Raw genomic sequence first — 27,138 nt, 5'->3', positions numbered from 1 at the left:
GTGATCAAAGACAGAAAAAAAAAATCATTTGGGAACTGATACACATGTAACACTGGGTCTTTATGGGTTAATGTCAAATAGGAAAAAGGAAAGAAAAACATCATCTAATCAGGAATGAGACAGTGATTTGTAAAAATGATCCAAATTATCACAAAGTAAAAGCAAAAGTAGTGAAGTTCAGTATTAGTAGTAGTAGTGAGGAGTTTCTGACTAAACATTCTTGATGGTAAATAGGCAAAGTGAGAAGGAAACGAATGGTGAATACTAATGTGACTATCAAGTATCAACAAAACCAGAAAGGAAAGCATTTAACATGTGGTGTACAGTATTTGTCCCAGAATTGTGAATTTAATTACTCAGATCAATCATGAGGTGCTCATATATCTGAGTTTTGCCCTTGAAACTGGATGCAAGCAGGAACACTCGGTCGTCAATAGAAACCAAAGAAAACGCTCGAGGCGCCTGGATATTCAGCTCCTGAGATGAGACAAACTGGCCCCTCTTGGTGTCCCATTGGTAGACCTGTGTCAGTGAATAATCGCTGCCCAAGATGGCATACTGCCAGTTGCCGATGGAGACAGGCTGAAACACCATAGAGCCACGGGAGGGAAATGTCTGGACCTCCTTGAACATGGCACCATCCCAGCGCATCACCTTGGAGTCCCCAATGAATCTTGTCAAGCATATAAACAGCTCACCTTAAAAGGGCAAAAAGATTCAAGGGCCGATTTAATTTATTATACGTTCAGGAAGTGAAATTGCTATCTGAAAGAAAAAAGGCTTATATAAGAGGTTATCTAATTCCTGCAAAAACACACATAGAAAATGATACCGTGATGAGTGGACGGATTTTATGGCAGCCTGCGGTGACATTGCTTCACACTACTACAACAAAAAATTCCTTTGTACCACAAAGGAAGTGCAATAAAATACACCCAAGACTGTGAATAAAACATTAATCCTGCATCAAACTTCCTGGTTAATTATTTTAACCCTTTCATGCATACAGTGGACAGCTGTTCAAATGTGTTCTCTTATATATTCATGGATTTTGTTGTTTTAGTTCCATATCAGCTAACACAGTGGATGCTTATGGATCATCCCATACACTGCAGTTCATACCATTACTGTAACTTTTCTGTTCTTGATAAACCTGATCTGCACTAGCATGTTTGAGTGCGCTGTAAGCCCGGATAAGTAGAGTTTACTCAAAAAAATCTGAGGCAAGTGACTGCACTTAAATGATTTGAGTAATGATAGACTAATCAGTTGGTTTAAGTACGTTCAACTTTAATGCTAAAAGTATTGAACTTAAACTATTAAGCAGAAAACACTAAAAGACAAGTTATTTAAACTTTAAATCTGTTGTAAAATCAACCCCACTATCCAACCATTCAACTTGGCATTTTAGGTTACACTGACTAATTTTCTCAATTGCAGCCAGATTAATTTATCATCGATTAAACAACTTTTTTTTTAAGATAATCAAACTCTTAATCCTCTTCCTGACCAAAATAGTTATGAAATTATTTAATTTAATATATTGTAGCATGAATTGGAGTTAGCTCATTGTCATTTGTCAGCACAGGAAATACTTTTAAGTTAACAAGAGATTAAGATTTCCATAATGCAATAACAATTTTGGATGAACAGGAAAGCCATTGTTCTTTCTATGGCTCTGACTCATGGTGCAGCTCTACAAAAATACAAAAACAAACACAAAAAGGCCAATAAACACTGCCATACACACATTAAATCCAAATTAACACCAACACCACAACCCCGCTGAACCCCTGCACAGAAAAATAACACATTTTCAACAACATTCCCAATACCCACAATGCAATGCAAAGATAAAAGGTGTGGTCATGACTAAAATTTAGTGATTTACTTCCATTCAACTTAAAACTTTTTCGTACTTTCAACTATGTCTACAAATTAGTAGAATATACTCAACATTTTATAGTAACATCATAAAACTTAAATCATTTAAGTGCATTGTAATTAAAGCATTTTAGTAAATATAAATTCCGGGCTTACAGTGTGTAAATCCATTGCTTATTATTGTTATTAGACTGTAATTAACATTTTTTTTTTTTTTTTTAACAAAAAGGTTTTTTTTTGCATATTATCTCCATGAAGTGACTAGTGACTAGTATTAAAGTATGTTAAAATGTGTAAAAAGATCAGAATAGCAGCATTAAAAATGTTTTTATTTCATACTTTTCACACAATATGTCAGTAAATATATGTTTCATTGTTTCAAAAATTTCCAGCTGAGTGGACATTTTTGGAGCTCCATTTAAAATAGGTTCAGAAGAAAATTTTCAGTCGTATTGTTTGTTTTTTTTCATGCTTAAAGAGAAATAAAAAAACTCAGGAAAACCAAAAATCTTGAATAAGGTTCTCATAATTCATGCGTGAAAGGGTTAAACTATTAACAAAAAAATTTAAAAATCTTCCTGAGACCTCTGTACAGGACAAGAGTCTTTACTAAAAAAAAAAAAAAAAAGCTGCAAAACTGTTATGTCATGTTGTTTCTAATCAAGACAGTTATTTAATGTAAAAAAAAAAACAAGCCAAAACTTTAATTTTCTTGGGTTTTAGGAGGGTATAACTAATATTAAAACTGAAAGCACATGAGCAAATACAGAGAATATTCTGCTAACACCGTACAATATGACTAGAAATAGAGTACACTGTGTCCTTTTCATGGTGTCTTTTTTTTCAGTACAGTAAATCCTATGCAGTGTTGGGAAACTTATGAAATCTAGTAGCCTGCAAAAAAATAAAGCACGTACTGTTCTTATTTTTTCTTCAAACTACTTTAACAGCACGTCAAAGCTGAAAAACCCATAGTGTTAAACAAACCCTGCATGGTACAGTTCTTTGATTCCAAAAGCAAAATGTCGAGCTTCCAGCACTAATGACCATCTACTGTGACTCTACAAAATAAGGCTTTTGCAGAAAATACCATACACTGTTCCCAGTAAAGTTGGCATTATTGTGTTTTCAGAAACAGTCCTCTTTTTTTCCCATTTATACACATCAGTAATCACCTTTTGACCAGGTACGATGATCACATATTGAGTCCCAGTTACACTTTATCTATCAAGGAAAAATCATATTGTCATGACGGTTAAAATTTCCTTAGGGGGTCAAATGAGTGGCCATTTTTGTAAAAAAACAAAAAAACAAACAAAGTTATAAGAAATGCATCGAACTGTGTTGAAATAATGCTAATACATTTATGCACAGACTACTGATATTATTTGACAGTGGAAGCTATATTTTCAGAAATACTGGATTTTGAATAGCATGTGTATGTGAAAACTTTTGCTGGTGGACGGACGTGACATTACCCATGATGCTCTGGTCAGTACCAGTACTTTATTAGTAATAAACTTATAGACTTACTATTGCTAATTCTCCTCTTATTCATAAATGTTAGTATTGTGGATCTAAAACAATAACAGCTGACACAAAAACACAAAATGTGGCAGTGGACGGATGTGACATGGTTGTTACTGATCCCATCATACTGATGCTCGGCAGCCATGTCACCGTTTCCACAAATGATCCCTGTGCAAAAACTAGGATCAGAATTATTTATTGTATAGTTTATCATCATACTAAAGAGTAAATAACAATATAGAATTGTTATTTCTTTATAAAAATGCTTATTATTAGAAAACTGTTGATTTAAAAAGTGACATGTGACATTCTTAATGTATGTATTGGTGTAACATAAGCAGGATGGATCAGCACCATACTCCATATTGCAACCTGTAAAAATAAAACATGTGATATGTAGGATAGAATCGTGTAAGAAAAACTGGGGAATCTAAAAGAATAGAATATTTGTTTTTCAGGTAAATTCAGTTCAAATATATCTTGGCCATTTGTGACATGAAAATATAGCATTAATTGTGATGAAATTGAACATTTTTGAGCTGAAAACATAGTTCATATGACCATCAACATGTTGTAACAGAACTGAAATCCTGTAAATTGGCAGAACTTGCATTTACCAACACAAAGTTCCTTTGGGGATTCACTTATATTGATTTCTTATGCACAAAGACATAAATAAGACCTCTAAGCAAATTTTAGCCGATGATCCTTTCATGAGAACAGGTAAAAATATTTGATCCCAACTTTATGGGGAACAGGGGCTCGTTTCTGGGCTAATTTGTGAATGAAACTTTAACCCAACTTTTAATGCAATTTGCAGGCTAGCGATAGCCACTTTTACACAGAGATCCTGGAAAAAAGGCAACATGGTGATCCCGCCTTTTTTCCACCAGTGACTGATTTCTACAGCCAAGCCAAAGGCGTAACAGAGGTGAGACAGGCTGGACTTCTACACAGCGGACCTGCATTCTGGAATCAAAGGGGCGAGGACGCAGCACTCATTTTTAAATCCCCACCAGCGCGGTAGAGACAGCGGTGGCATATGGAGCCACTGGCCTGGATTCTACGGCCCACCACTGCTGGCTTTGTGCCCCACGTGAAAATGGCACATAGCCGCAGAATCATGCCATATGCCCCCACTGTCTCTCCCACTCTGGGGGTTGCCATAATCAAAACATGACACGTTGACTGTAGAACGAGAGATGTTCCTTTTACATAGCGCTCCAGAATCATGATCCCACCTTTATCACTGCTCTGTTATTACCTCCAAAGGTGTTACAAAGCTGCAATAAAGGTGTGACCAAATTATCCCACCTTTGGTTTACACAGACGTCATTCCAGAATAAAGGTGAACTCTTCCCAGAATAGATGTGCTGTGTAAGAGGCTGATGGTATACCAAACGCTAAAGCTAAACAAATGCTGAATCTGTTTCTGGGCTGGTTGCATTTGTTAATGTTAATGCAACTAACTTTTTAATGAACAATGCCTTGCAATGTTTGAATTTCCTACTGTTGGAACCATTGGAATCCTGTAGTTCCCATGGAAACCCGCTGCTATCTCCCCATATCATTCACGTGATGGCCACACAATGTACTGTTGGCAGTTTTCAGTTAGGAACCTACATTACACTTGGGCTTACAGATGAACATACTGTGAATCAACCGTCACTGAGTGCAGTGAATAATAACGCAATGCTACACACATCTGAACCTAAACTGAAATGATTTAACGTATTTTTTTTCAATATTTTTCTTATTTGGCAGCATTTTATATTAAATTTTACTGTTTTCTCTCCCCAAAATTAATGAATCTTTCAGAATTATGGTTAGAATGAAGATTATTATATTCACATACTTATATTTTTAGTATAACTTACCTTTTCCACACATGTAAGAGCATGCCAGTATTGTCGATGCTCACACCATAAGGGCTATCACTAAATCTAGCCACTTACTCTTGTAGGCTTCTATATCCTGAGGTAATCTGTATCTGGCCATAAATGGACGTGGAGAATAAAATTCAGTGAGTGGCTCAATCCTCATATGATAAATTAGTTTTTCTCGGTGTAAAATGTCTGGGGGAAAAATCTGATATTATCAAAATTATGTAAAACATCTTTTTTTCCAAATATAAATAATTTATTGAAAGAAATACATTACAAACATAAAGTGAAATAAAGGTACAAGAATATATCCTCATTCTAAGGGCTCACTTATGCTCTGTCCATCCTCTGTGTACATTACTTGCCTAATTCTATCAGTTTTCTGGGAGCCTGCAGATACAAACCCCAACGAAGAATTCATAATAGTAGTAGTAGTATCACCAGGACCTGTGGGGGCAGTGTTGAGATTTGAGGAGGATAATTTCCATGAATAGCGGAACTTTTCAAAGAGCGACTGTGTGAGTTAGTGAAAAACTACTGACATATTTATGACAACTACCCTTCTCAACATCAACATTAGTAAAACCTCCTCTGTCGTCAACATGTTTGTTATTATTGACTTTCTTCTTCTTCTCTTAAAACTTTACTCTTCATGGTATTTGGCCAGTAGGATAATTAAGAGTGGTGCCCTCTGGTGGACTGAATGAGAAACGCTCATTGCAATGCACTACACCAGGGGTGTCAAAGTCATTTTGGTTCAGGGGCCATATTTAGCCCAATTTGATCTCAAGCAGGCCAGACCAGTAAAATAATGATCTAATAACCTATAAATAATGACAAATCCAAGTTTTTCCTTATTGTTTCAGTACAAAAAACCCCAATTATATTATGAAAACATTTATATTTTTCAAAAAAGATGTGAATAACCTGGAAAAGCAGAAATTTCATTAGAAAAATTTGTGCAATTTTAACAATATTATGCCTCAACTTATTATTTATACATGTACATTTACACACAATGTTACAGAAACATTTGGTAACAGACAGAATATTGTTAAAATTTTGGAGTTTGGAACTAAAATTTGAACAATTTCTACAATATTCCATCTGTTATTATTGACACAACTACAGATCACAGTGGATCCATAAATGCACAAAACATTTAGTAACAGGCAGAATATTGTTCACATTGCACATTTCAGGTTGTTCATCTTTGTTTTTATTTATGTATTTATTTGCATTTTATTGTGAAAGAATAGTTTTGTAAATGTAAATATTTTCACAGTGTAATGTTATTTTTTTAACTTAAAAATTTTCCACAGAATTTTTCACAAAGAAAATTTGTAGCTGTCATTATTTATGGGTTATTGTGTTGTTATTTTGACTGGAGATCACATTGGTCTGTATGTGGAACCTGAACCAAAACGATTTTGACAACCTGGACTGTTCAGGTTCATTTTTGCACTTTCATCCTGCGGGCCGGAATGGAACCTTTGGAGGGCCAGATTTGGCCCCTGGGCCACGTGTTTGACACCTGTGCACTACATGCATGGAAGTAGTTTTCAAACAGTTTAAAAACAAATACAAACAAATGATTTTACAAAATACAGAGAGGAAAAGGCCTGAGGGGGGGAATCCGGTTGTTTTTCATAGTGGGGCTGTGCCATATATGTGCTGATAATATCTAGTTTAAATATGGCTATATGATTATATTATTTCTAGATTACTATAGAGGACAATATAGAATATTATATGTATTATATTTTATGTGTATATGTGTTTTTGTTTGATTTGTTTTTGTTTTATAGTTTTTATTAATATCTGGAAAGATAAGTTGTAAATGGGTATTACCATATTAGTGTATATAGGAAAAAGGATGTATGATATTGTTATACTACTATTATTATTATTGTTATTATTATTATTATTATTATTATTATTATTATTATTATATTCATGTAAAATAATAATTGCTATATAGTGATCATAAGGAATAGTAATTGGGGGTAGGAGTATATAAGTTTTTACTTCTTCCTACTCCTTTTCGAGCATGTATAATTCAATTTCCTTTGTTTTCTTTATCTTATTATTATTATTATTATTATTATTATTATTATTATTAATGTTTATTTTTGTGGTTTGTTTGTTTATCAATCATTTATGTACCAGTACTTATATTTTGCTGGTTGAGTTTGTTTTGATTTTATTGTCTACATGTTCGAAATAAAGATTTCATTAAAAAAAAAAAAAAAAACGTATGAAGGCAGTGACGCATGACAACATTTGAAACGGACGTACCTATTTACGTACGTAAAGCTAGCATAAATGAGCCTTAACGTAGACCCCCAACGTCTGCATTAAAATCAGCTCTTTAACGTGGAACTAAAAGGTACTTAACAAGCACAGACTTTTTACCAACTAGCCTGAGATAACGAGAGATAATGCAAAAAGCGCTAAATGAACGCATTTGGATTTAACGCATTGACAAGCGAGCCCAGAAACGAGCCCCAGTGTATTTGGATGTAACTTGTTTGTATCTTGTGCTGTGATAAACAACCAGCTACTACCCCAACACCAGACCAAAGTGTGTCATCATGGGACATGTGGCGCCCTCACCTTTGACCCGGAAGTGCTTGACAGAGAACACATCCTCCATCTCTGGTATGTCGGTCCTGCGGTCAAACTGTTTCTGGCTCCTGTTCCATTGGTACACAACAGGCCTCTGGGAACTGCTGGACAAGATCAAGTGTGGTTTGCCTGAGATCTCCACATATTCTATATCCGTGTCCCGGAACCAGGGGTGTAGAGACTGGTGGGAGTAGAACCCATTTCCGTTCCATTTGTACACAGTTGTAGAGCCAGCCTGGATAAAAAAAAAACAAAAAAAAAACATCTGAAGTTTGATTGCAGGGGCCAAAGATGAGTGGATGTGAATTCATCTGTGCCCGAGTGTCCCCAAACATATGTGAGAGCATATGTGAACATTTGGCAACACAAGGGTAATCAGCAGGAGCAGACGCGAAACGACATGTTGCAGAGAACGACGGTAGGGGAAAAGAAATGGATGACATTGTGGGAAGGGTAGAAGTGGAGCAGTGTGAATACGGAGGTGGAAAAAACCCCACCAAACTTGATTAACACTTTCATGCATGACATTACCACAGTGGACAGTTCTGTTTTTAATTAAAGCTCCATTATTTACACTAATCACTCCCATTCTTAAATGTTGTCCCATTGTGTTTTCTAATATTTGTTATCGTAAATGCTGCTGCGACACTTGCATTTCCCCACTGTGGGATAAATTAAGCCTTAACTTATCCTGATATATTGTTCAATGATTTCAAAAACATGTGGTTACAAAGAAATCCTCTAATAAGCTACACTTTAGGGAATAGTCTGTTCACAGTTGAATCCTTATGTTTTCTTGTCGTTTTGTCTCCGTGCCTAGACTGTTACATTTTACGCTGAAATAGTAGGTTTTCTTGAATGTGCATGCATCTTGACTGACCCGATCATGTGACCGTATGTGTTACTAAGCTTAAACCTGCTCGGACACAGTCGCAGTCAGAAAACCAGACAGAACAGAGAATGGAAAGATTTCGTCGCCCACCTGGCCCCGCTAAGACATCTCCGAGAGAAAATGTCACAGTTTTGAATGTCTGGGGTCGCCAGAAATTTGTGATGTTAAAATGGGGTCACGAGCCAAAAAAGGTTGGGAACCTCAGCTTTAGCTTAATACCCAACCATTCATTGTAGTGGATTCCATGCATCCACAATTTAACATGTAATGGGACCAAGGTTCTAATAGTTTTGGATTTTTCATGATAGTTTAGTTTTATTTAGTTTTGGCTTTTTTTCTCTAATTCAGTTCATTTTAATTTGTTTTTAGAGCAGGTTTGCTAGTTTTTATTAGTTTTTGTTATTTTCTAAATGCTTAGTTTTTGTTTAGTTTTAGTTTCTTTATCTTTTCTCTTCTTCTTCGTCGTATTCAAATAAATCCCAGACAGGACTCTGCTGCTGTCTCCCAACTTTAGTCTCCATGTTTCCAGGTAGAGTGGGAACGAGAAGATGACTGTAAACCACAAGTGATGAGAAGTGACGGACCCTTAAATATCATACGGTGCCAGCAGATAAAATTGCTTGAGGGAAATAAATCAATTTCATATCAATCCAACATTGACAAAGACGAAAACGAAGGGAATTTTATCCATAATTTTTATACGTTTTAGTTAGTTTTGTAAGCACACAATACAGTTTCAGTTAATTATCGTTTTTTTTTTTTTGTTTCAGTTATAGTTTTTATTTATTTCAGTTAACGAAAATGTTTTTACAATTCTAGTTTTCGTCATTTCGTTAGTTTTCGTTAATGATAATAACCTTGAATGGGACTCATTTTTTAAGTATAAAAACATGTGGTTACAAAGAAATCTTCTAATAAGCTACACCAAGGGTCTCAAACTCATTTTCTTTCAGGGGCCACATCCAGCCCGACTGGATCTCCAGTGGGCCGGACCGGTAAAATAACAGCATAATAACCTATAAATAATGACAACTCCAAATTTTTGTCTTTGTTTTAGTGCAAAAAAACCCCTATTAAATTATGAAAATATTGACTTTTCTAAACTATTCAAACTAAAAAAATGCGAATAACCTGAAAAAACTGAAATTTCTTAGGAAAAATAAGTGCAGTTTTAACAATATTATGCCTCAACTTATCATTTCTACATGTGCATTATGGAACTGAACTACAAAAACAGTAAATACTTAGTCACAGGCAGAAAATTGTTAAAATAGTGCTTAATTTTCTTTAGACATTTCACGTTGTTCATATTTGTTCAGGTTATTCACATTTTATTGTTACAGGATAGTTTGTAAGTGTAAATATTTCCAGAATTTAATGTTATTTTTTGCACTAAAACAAAGACAAAAATTTGAAGTGGTCATTATTTATCGACATAATGTAATATTTTTTTTACATCGAACCTAGAAGAAAATATGGAGTCATTATTTTTTGTAGGTTATTCTGCTGCTATTATTTAACTGTAGATCATATTGGTCTGTATGTGGAACCTGAACTAAAATGAGTTCCACAGCCTTGACCGTGGAATTTTTGCACTTTGCTAATTCATCCCATGGGCCGGATTGGAACCTTTGGCGGTCTGCATTTGGCCCCCAGGCCACATGTTTGATTCGAGACCCCTGAGCTACAATTTAGGGAATCGTTTGTTTACAGTTTAATCCTTATGGTTTTGTGTCATTTTGTCTCTGTTACTGGACAGTTACATTTTACATGGAAATAGTAGGTTTTCTTAAATGTGCATGTGTTTATGTTTAAAAAATGAGTCCCATTACATGTTAAATTGTTGATGCATGGAATCCACTACAATGAATGGTTGGGTATTATGCTAAATCAGTGGTTCCCAACCTTTTTTTGGCTCATGACCCCATTTTAGCATCAGAAATTTCTGGCGACCCCAGACATTCAAAACAGAGACATTTTTCTCTTGGTGTTGCAATCTAGAAATATTTGTAATAATTTCCAATTCACTCATTTGTGTAAAGATAAACTTTAAGTAAGCAGTATATTCTTATTTCATTATTTATTTATTTGGGACATTTTCTGTGAATTTTTGTTGTTTTTGGTATTGTCAAAAGGTTAGAGATCACACGAGTTTGTGATGTCATCAGTCAGCACAAGAGAAAGAAGAGAGAGCTGCATAGAAACAAACGTGTGTTAGTGGTTGAAATGAGATATGTAATGTAAACTCCAACACAGAACTGTGGGCAAGGAAGTTGGCAGAAGGAGGATGGAGTTGTGTCTCTTTCAGGGTGTAACATTAGCGGGGCCAGGCGGGTGGAGAAATGTTTCCATTCTCTGTTCGGTCTGGTTTTCTGACTGCGACTGTGTCCGGGCAGGTTGAAATGTAGTAACACACAAGGTCACATAATCAGGTCAAACAAGATATGCCCTCTCAGATATTATATCCAGTTTTTTATTTGAACTTGATTTTCATTGGGAAAAGTGTGTGGTGTTTTAATTATAATGAAATATATATTGAATCATTAAAACATATTTATATTAAGAATTATGCATTTTTTATTTTTTTATTTTATTTTTTTTATTTTACCTTTATTTAACCAGGAAGTCTCATTGAGATGAGGAATCTCTTTTGCATGGGAGACCTGACCAAAGTATCAGCCATACAAAATCCAAACAATACAAAACACATACATGATATACAATGAACAGTAAAACACAATAACAGTTATTCAACCATAATGGCATCAAGAAAAACAGTGACATTCTTCCTTCACTGTATTTTCCATCATACTTTTAAAATCATAATTAGAAATGAATATATGTAGTTTTACAGTTTTTTTGAAGATTATTCTATGACCATGGTGCATGGTAGGAAAATGCTGTTTTTCCAAAGTCTGTCAGTCTTTTGATCAATTACTAGAAATTTCAGGTGACCCCATTTGAATTCCAGGTGACCCCATGTGAGGTCGTGAATCCAAGGTTGAAAAACACTGTGCTAAAGAAATAAGATGTAGAAGAAATCCTATAGTGTATGTTTTATGTCAAAAATACTACTAGTTTTTTATCAGTTCATGCATTTAAGGGTTAATAAATTACAACATATATACAATAAAGACTTATCTTCCCCGGCGTTGTTACTGTAGCCTACCTTCGAACTGTCAGCGATGATAAAGAAAGACTCGCCATCGATCATGAAGGTCTCAATGTCATTGGGTTTGCGGATCTTCAGGATGTCAATGTCCTGGATCTTGATGAACTTGTTGGCAGAGATGTCCCGTTTGTAAATGTGCGAGCCCCCGAATAACTGGGCCACTATGATAAATAGGTGGTTGTCAATAACCATGGGCTTGCAAACCACAGTGGAAATGCCTGGGGAAAAAAAAGGACAGAAAAGCACAGAAAAAAACATGGTAATGCTGTAGACAGGCAATTGATCTTTTTTTTATTCTGGGTTATTTCATAGTAAATACATGGCGGACACTCACTTTCAATGGTGTCAAATGTTCTGAATGTCATCTCAACATGATCCCATTCCAGGAAGGTACATGTTCCAGCAAACGGTTGGGCAAACACCACATACTGATCCATACCAAATGTGAAGGCCTCCACAGAAATAGACTCGAACTTCAGTGACTGATAGGATGCAAACTCTGTAAAAGGTATCACATAGCATGAACTGAAATTACTAACAAGTGGTGCCAGGCACAACAAACCCCACCCCTCGCATGTATTGTAGCTTATTTTGGCATGGATCCAGCTGATGTCATCATGTCTATGCATGTGCTGATGTCAGCATATCAATTTCCTCTATATATGTGGCAAGTTTGAAGTAAATTGAAACAAAATTGATGTTTTCATAGACAGTTGAAATGTCGCCCATTATAAGTAAATGGGAGAAGGAAAAAGATTTTAAAAATTCCTAAAAAATTTGGACCTACTTTTCCCAAAATATAATCACATCTATTCTGGGTCACTGGCAGTCTATAAACACATTTAGGTATGAATTTAACCAATAGTTTTGCTGCTACAGACATGTGAATTTTCACCCATTATAAGTAAATGGGAAAAAAGACAGATTAAAAAAAAACAAAACAAAAAACATAAAAAACTGAAACTTTGATCTATGCTTTCCACAATGTCATGACATGTATTCTGGGTCATTGGCAATCTATAAACCCAATTTGATATGAATTCAATCAATAGTTTTGATGCTACAGACATTTAAAATTTTGGCCATGATGAGTCAAAGGGGAACAAAAAGATTTAAAAAATTCATAAAATTTTTTAACTTTGATCAACGTTTTCCAAAATGTAATGACATGTATGCTGGGTCACTGGCAATCTATAAACCCAATTTGGTATGAATTAAACCAATAGTTTTGCTGCTAAAGCCATTTAAAATTTCACCCATTATAAGTAAATGGGGGAAAAAAAAGAATTTTAAAAATTCATAAAATTTTTTTAACTTGAACCTACTTTTCCCAAAATGTAATGAGATCTATTCTGGGTCACTGGCAATCTATAAACACAGTTAGGTATGAATTTAACCAATAGTTTTGCTGCTACAGACATGTGAATTTTCACCCAGTATAAGTAAATGGGGAAAAAGACAGATAAAAAAAAAAAAAATCATAAAAAACTGAAACTTTCACCTATGCTTTCCATATTGTCATGACATGTATTCTGGATCATTGGCAATCTATAAACCCAGTTAGGTATGAATTCAACCAATAGTTTTGCTGCTACAGACATTTACATTTTGGCCATGATAAGATAATAGAAAAAAAAAAGATTTTAAAAATTCATAAAAAAATTTTAACTCTTACCTATGTTTTCCAAAATGTAATGACATGTATTCTGGGTCACTGGCAATCTATAAACCCAGTTTTGTATGAAATCAACCAATAGTTTTGCTGCTAGAGTGTTAACAAACAAAGAAACAAATAAACCGACCCAAAATCATTCCCCCTTGACTGCCCCTTGCCTCCCCCAAAGGGGGAGGCAAGGGGCAGGAGAGGCAGGCAGGAGAGAAGAGAGAAAGGATGAGACGGTCAGCAAAGGACAGGGAGCTACTGTTTGTGTTCTGTGTCTGTGTCAGGGAGACGAACAGAAGAAGACGACACCTGCTGTGATGCAGTCAAATGAGTGTGGCAGCAGGTCATTGATCTTCTTCCCCTGCTGAGTGGGTGGACCGCTGCAGTAGATCTGGTCCAGGGTGGCATTAGTGTGGTGCATCCACTCCACCAGCCACTTAAGTTTGCAGTCACATATCAGGTTGTTGCCACGCAGATCCCTACAGGAATTTATGGAATATGAGTTAGTAGGTTAGTTTATTTATCATTTCCATATGGGTAGACTTACACTGATCAGCCATAACATTCTGACCAGTGACAGACACAGTGGTATTAATATTACAGAAGGAACACGGACTGTTAAAAAGGACAGGAAATTGGCCTGTTTATGGGGTCTGCATATGGCTTTCTTGAAAAACCACAGTTCTGTATGATTTGATTTCCTATTCTGTGCTACAATTGTACACTACTATGGTCTGGTTTTATAATTTTATAATTGTACTATCACTTTATTTTATTTCATTTATTTATTTTTATTATTTACTATTTCTGTTTATTTAGAAAGCCCACAATTTTATGTTATTTTTAAAATTTATTTATTTTTTTATTTATTCTTTTTTTTATTGTTATTTTTTTATTTATTTATTTATTTATTTATTATTATTATTATTATTATTATTATTATTATTATTATTATTATTATTATTATTAATTTATTTATTTTTTTCACAATTTTATGCTAATTACTTTTAGGTATGTATTTTCTGTATGTGTGGATTTGTATTTTTCTGCCAGTATTGCAGTTATGTTATTTCTTTGTTCATTTGCTAAAGGAAAAAAATAAAGAAATTAAAAATTAAATATTACAGAGGGACCTGTCAGTGGGTGGGGTATATTTGGCAAGTGACCAAGTGAACATTTAGCCCTCAAAAGTGATGTGTTAGAAACAGAAACATGGCAAAACTGATGTGCTAGAAACAGAAAAACTGGCAAGAGTAGGGATCTGACTAACTTTGACAAGGGAGAAATAGTGATGGTTAAATCACTGGGTCAGAGTATCTCCATCTTGTTTTTCATTTTCAGTGTAAAGTGGTTAGAACCAAACAAAAGTATCTGAAAAACAACAACAACCGGATCTCAACCAAGCATCTCATTATTACCACCTGTCTAATATTGTGCAGGTTCATCTTTTTCCACTAAACCAGCTCTGACCCGAGGCCTAGACTCCACCAGACCTCTGAAGCTGTGCTGTTGTATCTGGACCAAGACCTTACCAGCAGATCCCTGAAGTCCTGGAAGTAGAGGTGGACCTCCATGGATCGGATTTATTTGTCCAACACCTCCCACAGATGATCAATGGTTCTGAGACTGAGATGTCCTTTAGTCCACTTGTGGTCGGTACTAACCACTGCAGACCAGGAACACCCAACAAGACCTGCAGTTGTGCAGATGCTCTGACCCAGTCAACACCGTTACAATATGGACCTGGTCAAAGTCACTCAGTTCATTATGTTCCTCATTTTGATGCTTCCAACACATCAAATTCAAGGACTAAATGTTCAGTCACTGCCTGATATATTTAACCCAGTGGAAGGAACCATTGGAATGAAATAATGAATATTAATACCACTTCTCCTGTCAGTGGTTATAATGTTATGGCTGATGGATGGAAACTGGTCCAATCAAATCAATTCACACCAATTTATTTACAGGATTATAGTCAATTAATAGCAAATTACTAAACGATATGTAACTTCAAATAATTAGATTTGGGACTATACAAAGCTTTTAATATTTTATATGCAGATACAGTAGCCTGTGTATTTTAATTGAAGTAAAGGCTTTCTTTTTTGATCAGTTCCAGCTCATTGTCCTGCCTTCTGACTCACCTCTACCCTGCTGCACTTTGGCTTCCAGCCACAAGAGCCCAATAACAAGTGTCCTATCGCCTGAGTAGCCACGTCTCCCACTGAAATGCTGTTGACATAGAGTGTATCAACTACACCCATACATACACACACACTGTGGCCTGCATTATTCCAACTGTTTGTGCAAGGAAGGGTAAAGTCAGAGTCCCATTCTTTACTTTGTGATTAACTTGCTTAACATTTACCCAGGCTTTCGGCCATCCCTGTCTTTACAACCTTTTTCGGAGAAGGAAAAGAAACTTCTGTTTCCAACTTATTCCCACATTTCTTCTTCTTCTTCTTCTTTTTCTTCTTGTTCTTGTTCTTGTTCTTCTTCTTCTTCTTCTTCTTCTTCTTCTTCTTCTTCTTTTTCTTCTTGTTCTTGTTCTTCTTCTTCTTCTTCTTCTTCCTAGCTACTTCCAAAGTTTACTGTCATCACAGGCACTCACAAAACTGAAAACCAGTTAACCTTTAACAACGGCAATCTCAGCAATCTCTCCTGAAATGTTTGCGCTATCCACAAAATTCAAACAGCTTTGGAAAGCTGAGATCCTGAACTTTCCAACACTGTAGAACACTTTACGGCAGCAGTGTGGGACTGTATTACAAGTAGAAAGGAACTGTTTCAGAGACTTCCACACAGGCTAAAAAAATCACCTGGAAATAACAAAAAATATGAAGCCATAATATGGATTCTGAATGTTCAAGACCAAAAAGCATGTTTGAACAGATGTAAAATAATTAAAAATTTATTTTCGCAATCTCAGTAAGTTTTGTTATGGACATTTACAGTTGTTTCTGATAATAAATATGCTAAAAACTTCAAGTAATTTTTTTTTCTTTCTTTTTTTTTTTTTACTTAAATACACTGTTTTTACCAAATCTTATTCATAATAATGATCATTAATGGCCAGATATTGGAAGTTAAGTTCTTCATAAAAACGAAGGTGCAGAAGAATTGGTAAAAAAAAGACATTTTTCATTTACAATGGCAGTATTAAAACCATTAAAAAACCATGGTACATATAGTTACGGTAATAACCACTATCACTTCATTATCAAAATTTCTAAATATACGCATTTGTATGCGTGTGAAAGTAAAACGTTTCTCAGTTGCTGTTAATGCACAAGTAAAAAAAACAGATCCAAACTCACACTTTAGTCAGTGCATCCATGCCTTTGAAAACATCTTTGGGCAGTGTCTCAAGGTTGTTGTACGCCAGACTCCTAAGAAATCAAATAAAACACACAGTAACTGAATTAGAAGTAGAGTTTCTCTTTAGATATTACATTGTGTATGCTTTGAGCTGCCTCTTCAATGGATTGACATCAGTGGAGTGGAAGAAACATCTATTAAAAGCAACACAGGGTTATGTATGTGTATGTGCAAGTGCAGAAAAGAATTAAAAATGGCTATTAAGTTATTAAAAAAGAGAAATTACTATAAGTAGAATAGAAATTAGTATAATTACATGCTGATTTTTATGCCCATAGTGTTATGCATTGGGTAAAATCAAGCGCTACATAAAAGAATTATTGTTTATTTTCGATTAATCAACATTAAATATGCCACATTTAAGCAAATGGCTATTTTCCAATTGCTGTGCCTCGGTCAGATGTTAAATATATTGTGAGTGAGAAACTGAATGAAATGAAATGTCAGCATAACCCATGAGTGCTGCATTATTTATTTGAGAGTGGTTTTCTAGGCAGAGGCTATTTTACACTGAATCTGTGCAGGGCTGCATTCTCTAAAGAGCTGGGGAATGGATAAAGCAGAATGGACAGGATTCCACCAGGACGCCTCCTTGTGCCTTTTAATAATTCATCTCTTATATAAGATGCATTTAGAATGCCAACTAATACGGTATTTATGAATAATATTTACTCCACTTTCCTTTAGGGGGTCAGTGAAATAGAATAAATTAAACCTATTCATGTTTCTGTTCTTTTTTTTTTTTCCCCATCCACATTTAGAATGAGTCAGAACGTCCTCTAACCCCGAGCATGACTCAGTGAATGCATAACAGTATCAAACCAACATTTTGCTTGTGACTGCCCGACATCAACTCGGAACATGTGAGATGCAAACCTATGACAGTTTACAGGTCACTTGGTTTAAGGTTTCAGAACAGTTATATTTGGTTTTGCCCTCCAGGTCACTCACGTTCTCAGCTATCTTTAGTTTTGGCAAGCTTTGCATTTCAATAGAATACCCTGCAGTTTGCAAAAAGCACTGTGTAGAAGATTTGGAGCTTGTAAATGCAGGATGTTTTCGCTTTAATTACCATAATATACCATATCCTGACATTATGTAAAGTACACTCACAATAGATAACAGAGTAGTTTCATTAAAGAAGATGCTACATAACATAAATGTGAGAAGATATTTTTATTTTCTCCACTTCCTTTGGTGTCATTTCAAAAGCACAGCTGACTGTTTACATAAGTCGCATGTTGCGCAATTGTAACATATAGTGTCAGTGCGATCTGCCCTTCAGCAACCGGATCCAGTGTCACCTTCAGCAACCTTGGACGTCACCACTGGCAGCAGCACCTTTGTCTGACTTTGCAGTTCTGGCAGCGGCAAAGTGATGCATTAAGAGAAAACAACACTTCTTTGGAGATTTTAAGTAGTTGTGGAAATGATTGACGATTTAGTGTTAACCCATAAAAACCCAGTGCTACTTTTATGGCAGTTCCCAAAAGAAATTTTCTCTTTATTTAATCTTTCCTAAGTCATTTATCATAATTAATTATAATAAATTGTCTGTATTTGTATTTTCCTATATTTAATTTCCTATACTTAATTTAACGCTCATGAAAACTCACAAAAACAGGAAATTCAAGGGTTATTAGATCAAAACAGAGAAAACTGGAGCAGATATCAATAACTAAAAGCAAAAACAATTGTCTCCATCCACTGCCATTTGTTAAACTCCATGGGTTTTACTGGTGACTCAATGCTGTAGAAGATGACAGTGTTTCCACGGTAAGGGCCCCTTTACAAATTACGGAGATCGTTGAATGACCGAGCGATCAAAAATTGGCCCAATCTCTCGACGATCTCCTAAGCCTTGAAAAAGCTGTTTCTGTGTAAATGTTTGGGAGATCCTTGTGCACTCGTTGTGCCTTTGGACCTCTACTTTAAACCGGTCCGTCGGATCAGGCGTGCGGGGGGTGGGGGATGTCATCGAGATAGTCGTACCCCATTCCCTCATTGATCTCTCAACCATCTCTACTTTCAGGGGAGATACATTTGGCATTCATTGAAAGATTGCGGAGAGATCATTAGGAGATCGATGAGATCGTTGAGGGTTCCTTGAGCACACCTTAAGCCAGGTGTGTCAAACTCATTTTAGTTCAGGGGCCACATTCACCCCAATTTGATCCCCAGTGGGCCAGACCAGTAAAATAATAACAGTGAAAAAAGTACAATTATATTACGATCAGGTTTACATCTACAAAGTTTTCTTAAAAATCTGAACAACATGAACAACTTCAATTGTCTTAAGAAAAACAAGTGCAATTTTAACAATATTCTGCCTCGGTTTATCAGTTTATCATTTACACATGTGCCTTACGATCGAACAAAACACTTAGTAACAGGCAGAATATTGGTAAAATTGCATTTACTTTTCTTAAGACATCTCCGTTTGTTCATATTTGTTCAGGTTATTCACATTTTTTTGTAAAAGTATAGTTTGGTAATGTAAACATTTTCATGTAATTTAATTTTTTTTACACCAAAAAAACAAGGACAAAATTTAGGATTGTCATTATTTATAGGTTATTGCGACAATATTTTACTGGTTCTGACTCACTTGAAATCTAATTGGACTGTATGTGTCTGTATGTGGAACCTGAATTAAAATGATTTTGACACCATTGTTAATTGTTAATATCTTCAGTGTAATTTTTGTATTTCACAAATTCATCCCGCGGGCCAGATTGGACCCTTTGGCGGACCGGATTTGGCCCCCGGGCTGCATGTTTGACACCTGTGCCTTAAGCTTTCATTGAGAGATCGCTTCCCTTTGCGATCGTTAAAAAATTGTTTTGGACTGAGTCAAAACTTTGAGAAGACCGTGGCGACCGCGGGGGTCACTGGAAGATCATTGTTTCATTTTTTTTATTGGTATGCATACAAGATAACAAAAAATACATGCCAACACCATGACACCCTGATGTCAACATTAACCAGGTTTGTAAACATCATTACTTTCAAGTTTGCATTTTTTTTTTGTGACAAATAACAAAAATAACAATAAAACCAGACAAACAATATAATGAAAAATAAACTAAAACATACTCTGAATAATATACTTAAACTACTGACATAAACATAAGAAAATAAGTAAATAATTAATAACTAAAAAAAAAAAAAAAAGGGGAGGGAAAAGGGAATTACATTGTCTCAAAAAAATCCAAAAACACTTGCAATTTATTATAGAATTGGTTCGAGTTTCCTCGCTTCAAATATCTAATTATCTCTACTTTTAAAAAAGACATAACTTCATTAATCCATTGTGTATTGGAGGGGGCTATTGTAGATTTCCAATTAAGGAGGAGGTGGCGTTCAGCAATCAGGGAGGTGAAAGCTATCACTTCTAACTCTTTTACAGAGTATTGAGTATACTCTTCCGGGAGACCAAAAATAGCAATGTGTGGTGAAATGTCAATAGTTCTCAAAAATACCTTGGACATGGTGTTGAAATAAATTGACCAAAAATTTGTCAGGGCTGGACAAGAAAAAAACATGTGTGTGAGATTGCAGGGTGAGCCTCCACATCTGTCACAGATATCTACCGTATTTGGAAAGATCTGAGCCAGCCTTGTCTTTGAATAGTGACATTTAAACACAACTTTGAACTGTATCAAAGTCAAACGGGCACAAATAGATGTTTTATGAATGACTTTCAATGCAGATTCCCACCAGTGCTCCTCAAAAACCAGTCCTAATTCACGCTCCCAAGTTTCTTTTGTATTGGAGGTTAAATAACCATCGTATCACTGGAAGATCATTGAGAGATCTTGGTGATTGCTGGGCGCTCATTGAAAGATCGTTGAGAGATCTGGCCAGTTTTTCATCTCTCAACAACCGCTCAACAATCGCCACCCCTGTATAAACAGGATTTAACTACGGAGCCTCTGAATGTCCAAATGAGTCATATCTGATGACCATGAAAAGATGACAAACTACATTTTAGACTAATTATTTACATGTATTGATAGGATTGGTGGACCAACAGGTATTAAATATGTCTGCATGAGTAGATGGTTTTAGTTGCTGGTGGATGTTTGGGTCTTTATGGGTTAAAGTAATGAAGTAAATGGAGAAGGGAAGAAGAAAGAAGAGCAAAAAATTTTTTTTTCAACATCACAGAAATGTGAGTACTTACAGATGTATCAGTGCTTTCAGTCCCCGGAATGCATATGGCGATATCGAAGCAATTTTATTGTTCTCAATGAATCTGCAATGAAAAATACATGATTATCAATTTAATACTTCAATACAAGTGAAAAGTATGTGGAGGACATGGAAGTAGAAAGCACATTAATAACCATTATCTGACTATGTGGGATATTTATATCAAAGTTAGTGATATTAAAAATGTATTAGGACCAACAATACTCCTACCAACACCTTATAACAACAAAAAAAATCATAACAGATTTGATATATTTACAGTCCTGTGCCCAAGTCTTAGGCCACCTCTTGGTTTAATGTTGTTGCAGGGTTAAAATGAGGATACGTGTTTATTTCTCATTTTCTTTTCTTTAGATGCAACAAGAATATACAGGAAGTACGTGCGAAACCTAAAAAAACCACACAAAAAACGGAACTAATTGGGTTCTCATGGTTAAAGTCACTGTTTATCGTGACCCCTGATCCCATGACAAGAAGAAGCCCAAACATCTGACACGTGCTGAATAAAACTTGGTTTAAAATATCTGAAAATTGATGAAATAAATCTCATATTGTCTGAACAAAAGGGTTAAAGACATGTTAATGCAGAGGCAGGTCACACTAAATACTCCCACTTTGGTTTATTGAAGCTGTTTTTTTCCCCTGAAATGTTTGTTTTTAATGTTGTACATATATCCAGATTGTATCTTAATACAGATATTGAGAAATGCATATGTGTGATCATTATTATTTTATTGAACCAACAAACCTAACGTTGGTCTAAGACTTTTGCACAATGCTGTATATCTAAGGAATCTAAGTGTCGATGCTGTTCATATATTCTACGTAGCAGTTCTTATTTGTAATACTTGTCAATTTACAGTAATAAACATAGCGTATATTGTCAATTTATACTAACTTCAAAAATAATACTCACAGGTACTCAAGATGTGGCAGACCAAGAAATGCATCTTCATCTATGAGGTCAAATGAATTTGCTGTGAACAACCTGCAAAGAAAATTAAACACAGGAAAGAAAATTTCTATTACTGGCTCAGACCTTTCAATCTTTTCCTTTCTACTTGATGGTAATTTGTTTCAGCAGGCTAATGATACTATTTTCTTTAATTGGGGGTTTATGTACCATACTGTACTATAATAGATAGACAACAGAGTCATTGAGATTTTTTTTACCCACAGCAACATGAATGAAATGAGAACACTGAAACTGCAGCTCCCTCCTACATGTTTCGCATAAACTGAAAGAAGAACGCCATGGATTCCATAGCCCACGTGCTACTGAGTCACCCATTAACCCATACAGACCCAAACAAACACTGGCGACCAAAATCATCTACTAATATACAATATTTAATAACTTCTGATCCACTAATCCTATCAATACATGGAAATAACACTGGTCTACAATTTTTTAGAAATGATTTGCTTCAGACATTAAATGTGCTAAATGTTATATATTTTAATAAGATTAATTGGAAAATAAATGACAAAAGTGCCGGTTTGCTAATGTTTTCAAGGTATATGATTAAGTGTTATTACACATACAGGGTGGGGAAGCAAAATTTACAATGAACATTTAGTTGTTTTTTCTCAGCAGGCACTACGTCAATTGTTTTGAAACCAAACATATATTGATGTCATAATCATACCTAACACTATTATCCATACCTTTTCACAAACTTTTGCCCATATGAGTAATCAGGAAAGCAAACGTCAAAGAGTGTGTGATTTGCTGAATGCACTCGTCACACCAAAGGAGATTTCAAAAATAGTTGGAGTGTCCATAAAGACTGTTTATAATGGAAAGAAGAGAATGACTATGAGCAAAACTATTACGAGAAAGTCTGGAAGATACTATTAAAGAAGAATGGGAGAAGTTGTCACCTGAATATTTGAGGAACACTTGCGCAAGTTTCAGGAAGCGTGTGAAGGCAGTTATTGAGAAAGAAGGAGGACACATAGAATAAAAACATTTTCTATTATGTCAGTTTTCTTGTGGCAAATAAATTCTCATGACTTTCAATAAACTAACTGGTCATACACTGTCTTTCAATCCCTGCCTCAAAATATTGTAAATTTTGCTTCCCCACCCTGTATATATTGGTTTATGTACATTTATATAATAGTTTTATAAATCTTCCACTAAATAGAACCTGTAAAGTGAATGTATTCTAATGTGCAGACAGTGTTTTGAAGTAGATCTTGTAGCTCTGAGACAAATATTCCTTTTGAGTCAAACCCATTCTCTCATTAATTCTTGAATTTCACATTTTGACCCAGGGCTGTATCTTGGAAAGTTCAGCCAACCAGCATTTTTGACTTGATTTTTTTTTTTTATCAGTGACTCTCATGTGGTAAAATTTCATTACTTTTATTCTGGAAGCCTTTTCCTTGTAGACCAGTGTAATTGGTGTAAAATATAGTTTGTCAGAGGCTCCGTAGTGAACGTGGAAACACTGTCATCTTCTACAACATTGATTCACCAGTAAAACCCATGGAGTTTAACAAATGACAGTGGATGGAAACACTGGGTTTATGTTCAATTAATGATAGATTTGCTGAAAAAGTTACTTTTTCTTCATTTTTCTCAGGTTCTGATATTATGACAATTAATCCATAAAGACCCAGTGCTACTTTTGTGGCAGTTCCCAAGTGATTTTTTTTTTCTCTATATTTAATATTTCCTAAGTGATTTAACACTATGTATTATAAAATAATTCTCCATATTTTATATTTTTCCTATGAAAATCAGGTATTTTCTAATATAGATGTTCAGAAGCTGATGGTTATTACATCAAAAACAGAGAAAACTGAATAAAAAGTGACTTTTTCAATAAAATATTTCATTAAGTGAATATAAAACACATGTCTCCATCCATTGTCATTTATTCAGTTCCATGGGTTTTACTGGTGAATCAGTGTTGTAGAAGATGACAATGTTTCCACGGTAACTGAACATCCAAATGGGTCATATCTGATGACCATGAAAAGATGAAAAACTGCATTTTACACCAATTATTTACATAGATTGATATGATTAGTAGATCAACTGGTATTAAACATTTTATATCAGTAGACGCTTTAGGTCGGTGGTGCATGTTTGGGTCTTTATGAGTTAACTTTAATCTGAGGTTTGATGAACATCTACACGATCAGTACATTAAATATAGAAAAATACCTGATTTTTATTGAAGAAATGCAAAATCCAGAAACTAATATTATAAGAAATGGTGATAAATCACTTAAGAAAGATTAAAAAGAAAGAAAAAATCATTTGGGAACTGCCACAAGACTAGCACTGGGTGTTTATGGGTTAAACACTAATGTAAGGGCAGATATACAGCTATAACACGGTGTATTTTATCTATTTTCTGTGTAAAATGTAATTATAGGAACTGTAACTGATTCATTTCAAAGCAATAACTAATTTAGAATGAATCTGTGTTGACAAATTAATGAATAAGTTCAGACTGAAACTCTTCTTGTCTATTTTTGCAGTACATCTCTTATGCTGTCTAAAAGGAAGCACCATTGTACTAATGAATACAGGACAGGCCAGGTCACCTTGGCAGCGAGTAATAACAGAAGAAGCAATGTCACTCATTACTTTTCCTGGATATGTTCACACTCTTCGTCACAGGCCTATTTCCTCTGACTCTCCTTCCATTAAGAGTTTGTGCACGTTCACACTGATTTAGTGTCATTTGAGCATATGGAGGAACCGGGTCCAAGAAAAATGTTTAGCTCAGACGATATGATGCTTGGTGACAGCACGCTATTATGTGCAGTAAACTGAAACAAGTGTGATTAGACATCACAGTTAAGTCTGACCTTGCTGTTAATTTGGAGGCCTACAATAACAAATTGCCCCTTGCAAGACACACAATAATGGATGTCATTAAACAACAGAGCTGCTAAGATAAATCCACAGTTATGTGCATGATTATGATTATGCTGTTTCTCTGAGCCCAACTCTTTTTTTCTCCCTCGAGTGCTGTGATCGGGTGAAAAAAAAAAAAAAAAAGGAACATGTTCATTATTTATCTGTGTGTCTGTATCTCTACCAAACACACACACACACACACACACACACACACACACATATAGACACAAACAGGCTCCTCTCTCTCTCTCTCTCTCTCTCTCTCTCTCTCTCTCTCTCTCTCTCTCTCTCTCACCAACCCCTGCTGTTAGTTGCTGTAGCCATGTGGTCCATTGCATAATCCTGACACCATTACAGAGAATCCCCCTTTAAATCTGTGTATCAGCCTCTATACAAGTCCTCTGGGGGGGGGGGACCCTGGCTCATTGTTTGATGCTGTGTGAAGCACTGACAATAGATAGATAGATAGATAGATAGATAGATAGATAGATAGATAGATAGATAGATAGATAGATAGATAGATAGATAGAGATGAATGGATGGATGGATGGATGGATGATGGTTGGATAGATAGATAGATAGATAGAGAGAGAGAGAGAGATAGATAGATAGATAGATAGATAGATAGATAGATAGATAGATAGATAGATAGATAGATAGATAGATAGATAGATAGATAGATAGATAGATAGATAGATAGATAGATAGATAGATAGATAGATAGATAGAGATGAATGGATGGATGGATGGATGGATGGATGGATGGATGGATGGATGATGGTTGGATAGATAGATAGATAGATAGATAGATAGATAGATAGAGAGAGAGAGAGAGAGAGAGAGAGAGAGAGAGAGAGAGAGAGAGAGATAGATAGATAGATAGATAGATAGATAGATAGATAGATAGATAGATAGATAGATAGATAGATAGATAGATAGATAGATTACTCACAGTAGTTGCAGGGCAGGTGTGTGGACAAAGCTTCCTCCTGAAATTTCATTAAACCCAGACTTGACAAAAGATCTGTACAGAAAAGAAAAAAGAAGAATAAAAATCAGGGACCAGTAGCTGCAAAACGCACACAGTACACATCTGTAGTGATCTAACCTGACCCCTATCCTGCTAAATCTGGATGAAAACAAAACACAATGCAATGCAAGTGTGTTCAGATGCAGGTCTTACAGTGAGACGACGTCGGAAGGAAAAGTGTGAGGCACAGATCGGACGTTTTCACACAAGGCATTGTCTTTGGTGCAGGTACATCCAACGGGACATCTGGGCTGCCTCACTCTCCTCCCGTCTGTTAAAACCAAGCTGACAGCGGCGACCCAAACCAGGAGCATCCATCCACTCCATCCCCTCCTCACTGGGTATCCCATGCCTTCTGTCCCGGATTGAGAACTACAAACCTCCTATGCACATGCAACTTCTCAGCCACCCAAAAAAAAAAAAAAAAAAAAAAGAAAAAAAAGAAAAGAAAAAAAGAAAAGAAAAAAAAAAACCTAGATCGCTGTTTTGTTTTTTTTTCTTACTAAAATGTTCCTATATTTTCCTGCTTTGTTTTATTCTAAGGAGCGCTCTGATGCTGGCTTGCGCCTTCGCTTCTTGCGTCTCAATAGGAAGGCACCAGTCCAGCGGATTCGTTCTGCAAAAGCGCAGGATTACAAATGCGGGACAGACAGGGACAGGGGAACAGAAGGGCTCTGAGATTTTTATCATGAGAAGGAGCAATCTCCCAAATTACACTCTCTCTCTCTTTTTTTTTTTTTTTTTTTTTTTTTGTTTAATTCTAAGTCTGGATTAGTATATACCTACAGATCTGACCAATCAAACTAAAAAAAAATGAAAATGTGAATTCCCTGGAGAGAGAGAGAAAGAAAGGGAGATAGAACAGGGGGGAGGGATGGAGGGGGAGGCCAGTAGGTGCGCTTTTTTTTTTTTTTTTTTTTTATCAGTGGTGGCTGCTATTATTTATGCGTGTTTGGAGCCGTGCATGGCTAATGAGA

General features: G+C 35.5%; 1 protein-coding gene across 1 annotated transcript; it reads right to left on the bottom strand.

The window, feature by feature from the left end:
* lgi1b (leucine-rich, glioma inactivated 1b) lies at nt 1–26,872 on the bottom strand. Its single transcript, XM_030163132.1, has 10 exons — nt 26,315–26,872; nt 26,084–26,155; nt 22,165–22,236; nt 21,220–21,291; nt 16,973–17,044; nt 13,962–14,131; nt 12,324–12,488; nt 11,987–12,207; nt 7,914–8,160; nt 1–698 (listed from the first exon to the last, which is right to left on the bottom strand). Exons 1-10 carry the CDS (start codon nt 26,509–26,511, stop codon nt 349–351), a joined length of 1,638 nt encoding a protein of 545 aa, XP_030018992.1. The 5' UTR covers nt 26,512–26,872; the 3' UTR covers nt 1–348.
* Between the last annotated feature and the right edge of the window lie 266 nt (nt 26,873–27,138).

This window comes from Sphaeramia orbicularis, chromosome 19 (genome assembly GCF_902148855.1).
Source record: "Sphaeramia orbicularis chromosome 19, fSphaOr1.1, whole genome shotgun sequence".
Classification (NCBI taxonomy): Eukaryota; Metazoa; Chordata; class Actinopteri; order Kurtiformes; family Apogonidae; genus Sphaeramia; species Sphaeramia orbicularis.
The sequence above is the reverse complement of the archived record's forward strand: the minus strand, read 5'-3'. Positions and strand labels throughout refer to the sequence as shown.

Coding starts and splice junctions, on each gene's coding strand:
- lgi1b (XM_030163132.1), bottom strand. CDS start 26,511: ATGGGATACCCAGTGAGGAGGGGATGGAGTGGATGGATGCTCCTGGTT. Junction 8,161..11,986: donor TCATCGCTGACAGTTCGAAG/GTAGGCTACAGT, acceptor TTTTTTATCCAG/GCTGGCTCTACAACTGTGTA. Junction 699..7,913: donor CAAGCACTTCCGGGTCAAAG/GTGAGGGCGCCA, acceptor TGCCCTTTTAAG/GTGAGCTGTTTATATGCTTG.